This window comes from Hyla sarda, unplaced genomic scaffold (assembly GCF_029499605.1).
Source record: "Hyla sarda isolate aHylSar1 unplaced genomic scaffold, aHylSar1.hap1 scaffold_972, whole genome shotgun sequence".
Lineage (NCBI taxonomy): Eukaryota > Metazoa > Chordata > Amphibia > Anura > Hylidae > Hyla > Hyla sarda.
This window is the reverse complement of record NW_026611002.1, coordinates 66242-82292: the sequence shown is the minus strand read 5'-3', so window position 1 is coordinate 82292 and position 16051 is coordinate 66242. Positions and strand designations below refer to the sequence as shown.

The window sequence follows — 16051 nt, the reverse complement described above, 5'->3', positions numbered from 1 at the left end:
TTGGGAAACATTGACCTATACTATATACTACTATAAAGTCCAACATGCTGGGAGTTGTAGTTCTGCAACAGCTGGAGACACCCTGGTTGGGAAACACTGACCTATACTATATACTACTATATAATCCAACATGCTGGGAGTTGTAGTTCTGCAACAGCTGGAGGCACCCCTGGTTGGGAAACACTGATCTATACTATATACTACTATATAATCCAACATGCTGGGAGTTGTAGTTTTGCAACAGCTGGAGGCACCCCTTAGGAAGGAACAGACACAAACGACTAAATAAGAGAGAAAATAACATTAATACAGATTATACACACATATATATATATAAGAGAAAATAACATACAGATTATATACATACATATATATATATATAAGAGAAAATAACATACAGATTATATACACACATATATATATATATAAGAGAAAATAACATACAGATTATATACACACATATATATATATATAAGAGAAAATAACATACAGATTATATACACACATATATATATATAAGAGAAAATAACATACAGATTATATACACACATATATATATATATATATAAGAGAAAATAACATACAGATTATATACACATATATATATATATAAGAGAAAATAACATACAGATTATATACACATATATATATATAAGAGAAAATAACATACAGATTATACACACATATATATATATAAGAGAAAATAACATACAGATTATATACATACATATATATATATATAAGAGAAAATAACATACAGATTATATACACACATATATATATATATAAGAGAAAATAACATACAGATTATATACACACATATATATATATATAAGAGAAAATAACATACAGATTATATACACACATATATATATATATAAGAGAAAATAACATACAGATTATATACACACATATATATATATATATATAAGAGAAAATAACATACAGATTATATACATACATATATATATATATAAGAGAAAATAACATACAGATTATATACACACATATATATATATATAAGAGAAAATAACATACAGATTATATACACACATATATATATATATAAGAGAAAATAACATACAGATTATATACACACATATATATATATATATATAAGAGAAAATAACATACAGATTATATACACATATATATATATATAAGAGAAAATAACATACAGATTATATACACATATATATATATAAGAGAAAATAACATACAGATTATATACACATATATATATATATATATATATATATATATAAGAGAAAATAACATACAGATTATATACACATATATATATATAAGAGAAAATAACATACAGATTATATACACATATATATATATAAGAGAAAATAACATACAGATTATATACACACATATATATATATAAGAGAAAATAACATACAGATTATATACACACATATATATATATAAGAGAAAATAACATACAGATTATATATATATTTATACACATATATCCATATATAATAACTGTTTATAAAATCTAAAACTAAATGTAAAGACTGAAATAAAATAATTATTAATATAACATGAAAGTCAAATTAAAATGTTAAATAAATAAAAGGGAAATGCGGGAATAATGAAGTAAAAAGAAAATAATAATAATAATATATAAATACAAGGAAATAAAAGCTGAATAATACAAATATATATATATGAGGTATAAAATAATATATAAATGTAAAACTGCAGCAAACAAATGAATAATGATAATACTAAGGATTATTATTACTACATTATATACTATGATATTCATTATTTATGAAGAAATATATAAATGTAACATAAATCTGCATTTATCGGGTGCAGTAGATTCCCGCCCGATCCCCGATCTTTTTTCTGATCTCCCGATTATTTTGCCGCAGTTCACACAGAACCAAAAAATCCGCCCGAACAGAAAACAAATGATAAAGAGGGGGAGGAGAATTCTAATGACTAAATATATTAATTATTATATTACTGAGAAAATAAAAGGAAATCTTCTGTATCAGGAGGAAGGAAGATAAAAAAGAAACAAAACATCAAGAAAACAGAAAAACGAATAAAGAACTTTAAATAAGAATCTGTGATGTCTCTAATATCTGTGTAATATGTATCTATATTATATCTGTGTAATATGTATCTATATTATATCTGTGTAATATGTATCTATATTATATCTGTGTAATATTATATCTATATTATATCTGTGTAATATGTATCTATATTATATCTGTGTAATATTATATCTATATTATATCTGTGTAATATGTATCTATATTATATCTGTGTAATATTATATCTATATTATATCTGTGTAATATGTATCTATATTATATCTGTGTAATATTATATCTATATTATATCTGTGTAATATTATATCTATATTATATCTGTGTAATATGTATCTATATTATATCTGTGTAATATGTATCTATATTATATCTGTGTAATATGTATCTATATTATATCTGTGTAATATTATATCTATATTATATCTGTGTAATATGTATCTATATTATATCTGTGTAATATTATATCTATATTATATCTGTGTAATATGTATCTATATTATATCTGTGTAATATTATATCTATATTATATCTGTGTAATATTATATCTATATTATATCTGTGTAATATGTATCTATATTATATCTGTGTATTATTATATCTATATTATATCTGTGTAATATGTATCTATATTATATCTGTGTAATATTATATCTATATTATATCTGTGTAATATTATATCTATATTATATCTGTGTAATATTATATCTATATTATATCTGTGTATTATTATATCTATATTATATCTGTGTAATATGTATCTATATTATATCTGTGTAATATTATATCTATATTATATCTGTGTAATATTATATCTATATTATATCTGTGTAATATTATATCTATATTATATCTGTGTAATATGTATCTATATTATATCTGTGTAATATTATATCTATATTATATCTGTGTAATATGTATCTATATTATATCTGTGTAATATTATATCTATATTATATCTGTGTAATATGTATCTATATTATATCTGTGTAATATGTATCTATATTATATCTGTGTAATATGTATCTATATTATATCTGTGTAATATTATATCTATATTATATCTGTGTAATATGTATCTATATTATATCTGTGTAATATGTATCTATATTATATCTGTGTAATATGTATCTATATTATATCTGTGTAATATGTATCTATATTATATCTGTGTAATATTATATCTATATTATATCTGTGTAATATTATATCTATATTATATCTGTGTAATATTATATCTATATTATATCTGTGTAATATTATATCTATATTATATCTGTGTAATATGTATCTATATTATATCTGTGTAATATTATATCTATATTATATCTGTGTAATATGTATCTATATTATATCTGTGTAATATTATATCTATATTATATCTGTGTAATATTATATCTATATTATATCTGTGTAATATTATATCTATATTATATCTGTGTATTTATCTTATATCTATATTATATCTGTGTAATATTATATCTATATTATATCTGTGTATTTATCTTATATCTATATTATATCTGTGTAATATTATATCTATATTATATCTGTGTAATATTATATCTATATTATATCTGTGTAATATGTATCTATATTATATCTGTGTAATATGTATCTATATTATATCTGTGTAATATGTATCTATATTATATCTGTGTAATATTATATCTATATTATATCTGTGTAATATTATATCTATATTATATCTGTGTAATATTATATCTATATTATATCTGTGTAATATTATATCTATATTATATCTGTGTAATATGTATCTATATTATATCTGTGTAATATTATATCTATATTATATCTGTGTAATATGTATCTATATTATATCTGTGTAATATTATATCTATATTATATCTGTGTAATATTATATCTATATTATATCTGTGTATTTATCTTATATCTATATTATATCTGTGTAATATTATATCTATATTATATCTGTGTAATATTATATCTATATTATATCTGTGTATTATTATATCTATATTATATCTGTGTAATATTATATCTATATTATATCTGTGTAATATGTATCTATATTATATCTGTGTAATATGTATCTATATTATATCTGTGTAATATGTATCTATATTATATCTGTGTAATATTATATCTATATTATATCTGTGTAATATTATATCTATATTATATCTGTGTAATATTATATCTATCTTATATCTGTGTAATATTATATCTATATTATATCTGTGTATTATTATATCTATATTATATCTGTGTAATATTATATCTATCTTATATCTGTGTAATATGTATCTATATTATATCTGTGTAATATTATATATATCTGTGTAATATTATATATATCTGTGTAATATGTATCTATATTATATCTGTGTAATATTATATCTATATTATATCTGTGTAATATTATATCTATATTATATCTGTGTAATATTATATCTATATTATATCTGTGTAATATTATATCTATATTATATCTGTGTATTTATCTTATATCTATATTATATCTGTGTAATATGTATCTATATTATATCTGTTTAATATTATATCTATATTATATCTGTGTAATATTATATCTATATTATATCTGTGTAATATGTATCTATCTTATATCTGTGTAATATGTATCTATATTATATCTATCTTATATCTGTGTAATATTATATCTATATTATATCTGTGTAATATTATATCTATATTATATCTGTGTAATATTATATCTATATTATATCTGTGTACTTATCTTATATCTATATTATATCTGTGTAATATGTATCTATATTATATCTGTGTAATATTATATCTATATTATATCTGTGTATTATATCTATATTATATCTGTGTAATATTATATCTATATTATATCTGTGTATTATGTATCTATCTTATATCTGTGTAATATTATATCTATATTATATCTGTGTATTATTATATCTATATTATATCTGTGTAATATTATATCTATATTATATCTGTGTATTATATCTATATTATATCTGTGTAATATTATATCTATATTATATCTGTGTATTATGTATCTATCTTATATCTGTGTAATATTATATCTATATTATATCTGTGTATTATGTATCTATCTTATATCTGTGTAATATGTATCTATATTATATCTGTGTATTATTATATCTATATTATATCTGTGTATTTATCTTATATCTATATTATATCTGTGTAATATTATATCTATCTTATATCTGTGTAATATTATATCTATATTATATCTGTGTATTATTATATCTATATTATATCTGTGTAATATTATATCTATATTATATCTGTGTAATATTATATCTATCTTATATCTGTGTAATATTATATCTATATTATATCTGTGTATTATTATATCTATATTATATCTGTGTAATATTATATCTATATTATATCTGTGTAATATTATATCTATATTATATCTGCGTAATATGTATCTATATTATATCTGTGTAATATTATATCTATATTATATCTGTGTAATATTATATCTATATTATATCTGTGTAATATTATATCTATATTATATCTGTGTAATATTATATCTATATTATATCTGTGTAATATTATATCTATCTTATATCTGTGTAATATTATATCTATATTATATCTGTGTATTATTATATCTATATTATATCTGTGTATTTATCTTATATCTATATTATATCTGTGTAATATGTATCTATATTATATCTGTGTAATATTATATCTATATTATATCTGTGTAATATTATATCTATCTTATATCTGTGTAATATTATATCTATATTATATCTGTGTATTATTATATCTATATTATATCTGTGTAATATTATATCTATATTATATCTGTGTAATATTATATCTATATTATATCTGTGTAATATTATATCTATATTAAATCTGTGTAATATGTATCTATATTATATCTGTGTAATATGTATCTATATTATATCTGTGTAATATTATATATATCTGTGTAATATTATATATATCTGTGTAATATGTATCTATATTATATCTGTGTAATATTATATCTATATTATATCTGTGTAATATTATATCTATATTATATCTGTGTAATATTATATCTATATTATATCTGTGTATTTATCTTATATCTATATTATATCTGTGTAATATTATATCTATATTATATCTGTGTAATATTATATCTATATTATATCTGTGTAATATGTATCTATATTATATCTGTGTAATATTGTATCTATATTATATCTGTATAATATTATATCTATATTATATCTGTGTATTTATCTTATATCTATATTATATCTGTGTAATATTATATCTATATTATATCTGTGTATTTATCTTATATCTATGTTATATCTGTGTAATATGTAACTATATTATATCTGTGTATTTATCTTATATCTATATTATATCTGTGTATTTATCTTATATCTATATTATATCTGTGTAATATGTAACTATATTATATCTGTGTATTTATCTTATATCTATATTATATCTGTCTAATATTATATCTATATTATATCTGTGTAATATGTATCTATCTTATATCTATCTTATATCTGTCTTATATTTATCTTATATCTATATTATATCTATCTTATATTTATCTTATATCTGTCTTATATTTATCTTATATCTACATTATATCTATATTATATATATATTATATCTATCTTATATTTATCTTATATCTATATTATATCTATATTATATCTATATTATATCTATCTTATATTTATCTTATATCTATATTATATCTATCTTATATTTATCTTATATCTGTCTCTTATATAATAGATCCTTTGCAGATCACAGAAGTTACATATATGACATTTACTTCTCCAGACTCTTTATAGGATCAATAAATAAATATCTTGTTTTGATACTTTTTTTCTGTATTTTTTGTTGTTAATGTTTCTGTTCTTTATTTCTATCTCTGAATATATAGAAAATATTTACACACGTGATACAGAAGATAATAAATATAGGAATAAACGAATGATAAAACAATTAATGATTATAAATCGTGCTCACTATTATTGATCTTATTTCTATCATTTTTTGAAATCATAATAATAACAATAAATAATTTCCTAATATTTTCACCAAAATAAGAGTTTTTTTTTTCTTAATCCAATGAATAAATCTCAGCGATAACAGATCCACAATGAGGCTGTAATGATCCACAGGGTGATGTGGGGTGGGGGGGGGGGGGGGAGGTCTCCTCTGTCTACACCTGGTGGGGCCCTGACCTCCGGGGCCCCATCCATCACCCACCTGTAGAGCCCCAGGATCCTGAACACCATGGACTTCTCCTCTGTCCTGGTCCATTGGCAGCAGGTAGAGACTTCAGCCCCCCAGACATGCAGACTTGGTGTGTGCAGTGGGGTCCCATTGGTGTGTGCAGTGGGGTCCCATTGGTGTGTGCAGTGGGGTCCCATTGGTGTGTGCAGTGGGGTCCCATTGGTGTGTGCAGTGAGGTTCCCATGGACAAGTGCAGTGGGGTCCCATTGGTGTGTGCAGTGGAGTCCCATTGGTGTGTGCAGTGGGGTCCCATTGGTGTGTGCAGTGGGGTCCCATTGGTGTGTGCAGTGAGGTTCCCATGGACAAGTGCAGTGGGGTCCCATTGGTGTGTGCAGTGGAGTCCCATTGGTGTGTGCAGTGGGGGTCCCATTGGTGTGTGCAGTGGGGTCCCATTGGTGTGTGCAGTTGGGTCCCATTGGTGTGTGCAGTGGGGTCCCATTGGTGTGTGCAGTGGGGTCCCATTGGTGTGTGCTGTTGGGTCCCATTGGTGTGTGCAGTGGGGTTTCCATGGACAAGTGCAGTGGGATTCCCATTGGTGTGTGCAGTGGGGTTTCCATGGACAAGTGCAGTGGGATTCCCATTGGTGTGTGCAGTGGGGTCCCCATGGGTGTGCGTGGTAGGGTCCCTATGGGTTTGTGCAGTGGGGTCCCATTGGTGTGTGCAGTGGGGTCCCTATAGGTTTGTGCAGTAGGGTCCCCATAGGGGTGCTGTCCCTCCCAGCTCTAGTTGTGGAGGTTTTGCTGGTTGTTATTTAAGCTGAGACATGAACCACTAAAGGAAGAGGAAATCTGGTACCAAGAGGAAAGAGTGGGGGCTTCGGAATAACCGCCCCAGGGCTGAGAGTCACAGGGGAAGAAGGGAGGGGGTGGCTGCAGCCCATGGTGTCCGGCTCCTGGGGCCCCTGCGCCCCATCATCACCCACCTTGATGGTCATGTCCATGGCACCACCTGAGGAGCTGGGGGAAGGTGCTGAGGAGCCTCAGGAGGAGCCCATGTCCAGGTGAGGAGGTTCTGCAGCAGGGCTGGTGCCGGTGTGAGCTGCGCTGCTCTCTGCTCCCTGTCTCCTCTTTTTGGGGAAGTGATGTCACTTTGGTTTCCTTTTTGGTGACAGATGTTCAAGAAAAAAATGAAACTTCAACGAGAAGCTTCAGAGCTGAACTCAGAAGACAGAGAAAGGAGAGGAGCCAAGAAGAGCGGAGCCCACCAAGGACCGGAGGGAGCCCCCCAGGGATGGGAAAAGGGGGTGCAAGGATGGAGGGTCCTACACCAAGAACCGCCCCTGAGGATAGTCTGCAAGGAAAGGGTCTGCAGGTGTGACGGGGGGGGGGGGGGGGGGGGGGGGGTCCTGAGGATAGTCTGTAGGTGTAAGGAGAGAGAGGGGTCCTGAGGATAGTCTGTAGGTGTAAGGAGAGAGGTGTCCTGAGGATAGTCTTTATGTGTAAGGAGAGAGAGGGGCCCTGAGGATAGTCTGTAGATGTAAGGAGAGAGGGGTCCTGAGGATAGCCTGTAGGTGTATGGAGAGAGAGGGGTCCTGAGGATAGTCTGTAGATGTAAGGAGAGAGGGGTCCTGAGGATAGTCTGTAGGTGTAAGGAAAGAGAGGGGTCCTGAGGATAGTCTGTAGGTGTAAGGAGAGAGGGGTCCTGAGGATAGTCTGTAGGTGTAAGGAGAGAGGGGTCCTGAGGATAGTCTGTAGGTGTAAGGAGAGAGGGGTCCTGAGGATAGTCTGTAGGTGTAAGGAGAGAGGGGTCCTGAGGATAGTCTGTAGGTGTAAGGAGAGAGGGGTCCTGAGGATAGTCTGTAGGTGTAAGGAGAGAGGGGTCCTGAGAATAGTCTGTAGGTGTGAGGAGAGAGGGGTCCTGAGGATAGTCTGTAGGTGTAAGGAGAGAGGGGTCCTGAGGATAGTCTGTAGATGTAAGGAGAGAGGGGTCCTGAGGATAGTCTGTAGATGTAAGGAGAGAGGGGTCCTGAGGATAGTCTGTAGGTGTAAGGAGAGAGGGGTCCTGAGGATAGTCTGTAGGTGTAAGGAGAGAGGTGTCCTGAGGATAGTCTTTATGTGTAAGGAGAGAGAGGGGCCCTGAGGATAGTCTGTAGATGTAAGGAGAGAGAGGGGCCCTGAGGATAGTCTGTAGATGTAAGGAGAGAGGGGTCCTGAGGATAGTCTGTAGGTGTATGGAGAGAGAGGGGTCCTGAGGATAGTCTGTAGATGTAAGGAGAGAGGGGTCCTGAGGATAGTCTGTAGGTGTAAGGAGAGAGGGGTCCTGAGGATAGTCTGTAGATGTAAGGAGAGAGGGGTCCTGAGGATAGTCTGTAGGTGTAAGGAGAGAGAGGGGTCCTGAGGATAGTCTGTAGGTGTAAGGAGAGAGAGGGGTCCTGAGGATAGTCTGTAGGTGTAAGGAGAGAGGGTCCTGAGGATAGTCTGTAGGTGTAAGGAGAGAGAGGGGTCCTGAGGATAGTCTGTAGATGTAAGGAGAGAGGGGTCCTGAGGATAGTCTGTAGATGTAAGGAGAGAGGGGTCCTGAGGATAGTCTGTAGATGTAAGGAGAGAGGGGTCCTGAGGATAGTCTGTAGGTGTAAGGAGAGAGGGGTCCTGAGGATAGTCTGTAGGTGTAAGGAGAGAGGGGTCCTGAGGATAGTCTGTAGGTGTAAGGAGAGAGAGGGGCCCTGAGGATAGTCTGTAGGTGTAAGGAGAGAGAGGGGTCCTGAGGATAGTCTGCATGTGTAAGGAGAGAGAGGGGTCCTGAGGATAGTCTGTAGGTGTAAGGAGAGAGGGGTCCTGAGGATAGTTTGTAGGTGTAAGGAGAGAAAGGGGTCCTGAGGATAGTCTGTAGGTGTAAGGAGAGAGGTGTCCTGAGGATAGTCTGTAGGTGTAAGGAGAGAGAGGGGTCCTGAGGATAGTCTGTAGGTATAAGGAGAGAGGGGTCCTGAGGATAGTCTGTAGGTGTAAGGAGAGAGAGGTCCTGAGGATAGTCTGTAGGTGTAAGGAGAGAGGGGTCCTGAGGATAGTCTGTAGGTGTAAGGAGAGAGGTCCTGAGGATAGTCTGTAGATGTGAGGAGAGAGGGCTCCTGAGGATAGTCTGAAGGTGTAAGGAGAGAGAGGTCCTGAGGATAGTCTGTAGATGTGAGGAGAGAGGGCTCCTGAGGATAGTCTGAAGGTGTAAGGAGAGAGAGGTCCTGAGGATAGTCTGTAGGTGTAAGGAGAGAGGGGTCCTGAGGATAGTCTGTAGGTGTAAGGTGAGAGGGGACCTGAGGATAGTCTGTAGGTGTAAGGAGAGAGAGGGGTCCTGAGGATAGTCTGTGGGTATAAGGAGAGAGGGGTCCTGAGGATAGTCTGTAGGTGTAAGGAGAGAGGGGTGGTCCTGAGGATAGTCTGTAGGTGTAAGGAGAGAGGGGTCCTGAGGATAGTCTGTAGGTGTAAGGAGAGAGGGGTCCTGAGGATAGTCTGTAGGTGTAAGGAGAGAGAGGGGTCCTGAGGATAGTCTGTAGGTGTAAGGAGAGAGGGGTCCTGAGGATAGTCTGTAGGTGTAAGGAGAGAGAGGTCCTGAGGATAGTCTGTAGGTGTAAGGAGAGAGAGGGGTCCTGAGGATAGTCTGTAGGTGTAAGGAGAGAGAGGGGTCCTGAGGATAGTCTGTAGGTGTAAGGAGAGAGGGGTCCTGAGGATAGTCTGTAGGTGTAAGGAGAGAGGGGTCCTGAGGATAGTCTGTAGATGTGAGGAGAGAGGGCTCCTGAGGATAGTCTGAAGGTGTAAGGAGAGAGAGGTCCTGAGGATAGTCTGTAGGTGTAAGGAGAGAGAGGTCCTGAGGATAGTCTGTAGGTGTAAGGTGAGAGGGGACCTGAGGATAGTCTGTAGGTGTAAGGAGAGAGAGGGGTCCTGAGGATAGTCTGTGGGTATAAGGAGAGAGGGGTCCTGAGGATAGTCTGTAGGTGTAAGGAGAGAGAGGGGCCCTGAGGATAGTCTGAAGGTGTAAGGAGAGAGAGGTCCTGAGGATAGTCTGTAGGTGTAAGGAGAGAGAGGTCCTGAGGATAGTCTGTAGGTGTAAGGTGAGAGGGGACCTGAGGATAGTCTGTAGGTGTAAGGAGAGAGAGGGGTCCTGAGGATAGTCTGTGGGTATAAGGAGAGAGGGGTCCTGAGGATAGTCTGTAGGTGTAAGGAGAGAGAGGGGTCCTGAGGATAGTCTGTAGGTGTAAGGAGAGAGGGGTCCTGAGGATAGTCTCCTAATACTCCTAATAATAATCATTATAATGTACTAATAATATTCCTAATAATAATCCTCATTATAATGTACTAATAATACTCCTAATAATAATCATCATTATAATGTACTAATAATACTCCTAATAATCATCATTATAATGTACTAATAATACTCCTAATAATAATCATCATTATAATGTACTAATAATACTCCTAATAATAATCATTATAATGTAATAATAATACTCCTAATAATAATTATAATGTACTAATAATACTCCTAATAATAATCATTATAATGTACTAATAATACTCCTAATAATAATAATCATTATAATGTACTAATAATACTCCTAATAATAATCATCATTATAATGTAATAATAATACTCCTAATAATAATCATCATTATAATGTACTAATAATACTCCTAATAATAATCATCATTATAATATACTAATAATACTCCTAATAATCATCATTATAATGTACTAATAATACTCCTAATATTCATCATTATAATGTACTAATAATACTCCTAATAATAATCATCATTATAATGTACTAATAATACTCCTAATAATAATCATCATTATAATATACTAATAATACTCCTAACAATCATCATTATAATGTACTAATAATACTCCTAATAATAATAATCATTATAATGTACTAATAATACTCCTAATAATAATCATCATTATAATGTACTAATAATACTCCTAATAATAATCATTATAATGTACTAATAATACTCCTAATAATAATCCTCATTATAATGTACTAATAATACTCCTAATAATAATCATCATTATAATGTACTAATAATACTCCTAATAATCATCATCATTATAATGTACTAATAATACTCCTAATAATAATCATCATTATAATGTACTAATAATACTCCTAATAATAATCATCATTATAATGTACTAATAATACTCCTAATAATAATCATCATTATAATGTACTAATAATACTCCTAATAATCATCATTATAATGTACTAATAATACTCCTAATAATAATCATTATAATGTACTAATAATACTCCTAATAATAATAATCATTATAATGTACTAATAATACTCCTAATAATAATCATCATTATAATGTACTAATAATACTCCTAATAATAATCATCATTATAATGTACTAATAATACTCCTAATAATAATCATCATTATAATGTACTAATAATACTCCTAATAATAATCATCATTATAATGTACTAATAATACTCCTAATAATAATCATTATAATGTACTAATAATACTCCTAATAATAATCCTCATTATAATGTACTAATAATACTCCTAATAATAATAATCATCATTATAATGTACTAATAATACTCCTAATAATAATCATCATTATAATGTACTAATAATACTCCTAATAATAATCATCATTATAATGTACTAATAATACTCCTAATAATAATCATCATTATAATGTACTAATAATACTCCTAATAATAATCATTATAATGTACTAATAATACTCCTAATAATAATCCTCATTATAATGTACTAATAATACTCCTAATAATAATCATCATTATAATGTACTAATAATACTCCTAATAATCATCATTATAATGTACTAATAATACTCCTAATAATAATCATCATTATAATGTACTAATAATACTCCTAATAATCATCATTATAATGTACTAATAATACTCCTAATAATAATCATCATTATAATGTACTAATAATACTCCTAATAATCATCATTATAATGTACTAATAATACTCCTAATAATAATCATCATTATAATGTACTAATAATACTCCTAATAATAATCATTATAATGTACTAATAATACTCCTAATAATAATCCTCATTATAATGTACTAATAATACTCCTAATAATAATCATCATTATAATGTACTAATAATACTCCTAATAATCATCATTATAATGTACTAATAATACTCCTAATAATAATCATCATTATAATGTACTAATAATACTCCTAATAATAATCATCATTATAATGTACTAATAATACTCCTAATAATAATCATCATTATAATGTACTAATAATACTCCTAATAATAATCATCATTATAATGTACTAATAATACTCCTAATAATAATCATCATTATAATGTACTAATAATACTCCTAATAATAATCATCATTATAATATACTAATAATACTCCTAATAATAATACTCATCTCATTACTGGTGGGCTGAAAATACCCATAATGCTCATTCTACTACTTACTAATTCATAAATATAAAACTATAATATAAATATGGAGAAAAAAGGAGGAGCCCAAACCTCAGGGACGATGGTATTTTATATATTTGCAATAGATTTGGCTTCAATTATACAGAATATGAACATTTACACCTGTATTTGACATTTTGATACATTTTCGGATTCTGTATAATTGAAGGTTTAGGCTCCTCCTTTTTTCTCCATTTTCTAAATGTTATACACCTAGGGCCGTTGGCTGTCCGGGCATGCTGGGAGTTGTAGTTTTGCAACATCTGGAGGTCCGCAGGTTGGAGACCACTGACCTAGGGTGTAGGTGCACTGCCCAATCCACCATTATTTACATTTTATAATATAAATATATCTAAATATTTTCACAATTATAACCTCCCCCCCCCCAGCTGCAAAAGTTCTAATAATATTAAGAATACAATGTGTGATACAATAATATTTGGATACAATGTGTGATACAATAATATTTGGATACAATGTGTGATACAATAATATTTGGATACAATGTGTGATACAATAATATTTGGATACAATGTGTGATACAATAATATTAAGAATACAATGTGTGATACAATAATATTTGGATACAATGTGTGATACAATAATATTTGGATACAATGTGTGATACAATAATATTAAGAATACAATGTGTGATACAATAATATTTGGATACAATGTGTGATACAATAATATTTGGATACAATGTGTGATACAATAATATTAAGAATACAATGTGTGATACAATAATATTTGGATACAATGTGTGATACAATAATATTTGGATACAATGTGTGATACAATAATATTAAGAATACAATGTGTGATACAATAATATTTGGATACAATGTGTGATACAATAATATTTGGATACAATGTGTGATACAATAATATTTGGATACAATGTGTGATACAATAATATTTGGATACAATGTGTGATGCAATAATATTTGGATACAATGTGTGATGCAATAATATTTGGATACAATGTGTGATACAATAATATTTGGATACAATGTGTGATACAATAATATTTGGATACAATGTGTGATGCAATAATATTTGGATACAATGTGTGATACAATAATATTTGGATACAATGTGTGATACAATAATATTTGGATACAATGTGTGATACAATAATATTTGGATACAATGTGTGATACAATAATATTTGGATACAATGTGTGATACAATAATATTTGGATACAATGTGTGATACACGTTTGCCCCTCTTCCTCCTCTCAGTAGTGGTGACCTGGCAGTGATGTGTAGATTGGCGCGGTGATGGTGTAGATTGGCGCGGTGATGTGTAGATTGGCGCGGTGATGTGTAGATTGGCACGGTGATGGTGTAGATTGGCGCGGTGACGGTGTAGATTGGCGCGGTGATGGTGTACATTGGTGCGGTGATGTGTAGATTGGCGCGGTGATGGTGTAGATTGGTGCGGTGATGTGTACATTGGCGCGGTGATGATGTACATTGGCGTGGTGATGTGTAGATTGGCGCGGCGATGTGTACATTGGCGCGGTGATGTGTACATTGGCGTGGTGATGTGTAGATTGGCGCGGTAATGGTGTAGATTGGCGCGGTGATGGTGTAGATTGGCCCAGTGATGTGTAGATTGGCGCGGTGATGTATAGATTGGCGCGGTGATGGTGTTGATTGGCGCGGTGATGTGTAGATTGGCGCAGTGATGTGCAGATTGGCGCGGTGATGGTGTAGATTGGCCCGGTGATGGTGTTGATTGGTGTGGTGATGTGTAGATTGGTGCGGTGATGTGTAGATTGGCGCGGTGATGTGTAGATTGGCGCGGTGATGTGTAGATTGGCGCGGTGATGTGTAGATTGGCGCGGTGATGTGTAGATTGGCGCGGTGATGTGTAGATTGGCGCGGTGATGTGTAGATTGGTGCGGTGATGTGTAGATTGGCGCGGTGATGTGTAGATTGGCGCGGTGATGGTGTAGATTGGCGCGGTGATGGTGTAGATTGGCACGGTGATGTGTAGATTGGCGCGGTGATGTGTAGATTGGCGCGGTTGATGTGTAAATTGGCACGGTGATGGTGTAGATTGGTGCGGTGATGTGTAGATTGGCGCGGTTGATGTGTAAATTGGCACGGTGATGGTGTAGATTGGCGCGGTGATGGTGTACATTGGCGCGGTGATGTGTACATTGGCACGGTGTTGTGTAGATTGGCGCGGTGATGTGTAGATTGGTGCGGTGATGGTGTAGATTGGCACGGTGAT

The 16051-nt window shown here is 31.4% G+C and overlaps 1 protein-coding gene across 3 annotated transcripts in view; it reads right to left on the bottom strand.

Moving 5' to 3' along the window:
* Nucleotides 1–8404, bottom strand: part of LOC130351372 (Friend leukemia integration 1 transcription factor-like) — a 54182-nt gene extending 45778 nt beyond the window's left edge. Inside the window, exon 1 of one of the 3 annotated variants that reach the window (XM_056554918.1) lies at nt 8284–8404. In XM_056554918.1, the coding sequence (XP_056410893.1) occupies nt 8284–8301 (18 nt within the window). In that variant the 5' untranslated portion in view covers nt 8302–8404. Of the gene's footprint in view, nt 1–7334; nt 7496–8283 lie in introns of those variants that run through there. The other 2 variants (XM_056554919.1, XM_056554917.1) reach the window with 2 other exon arrangements.
* Between the last annotated feature and the right edge of the window lie 7647 nt (nt 8405–16051).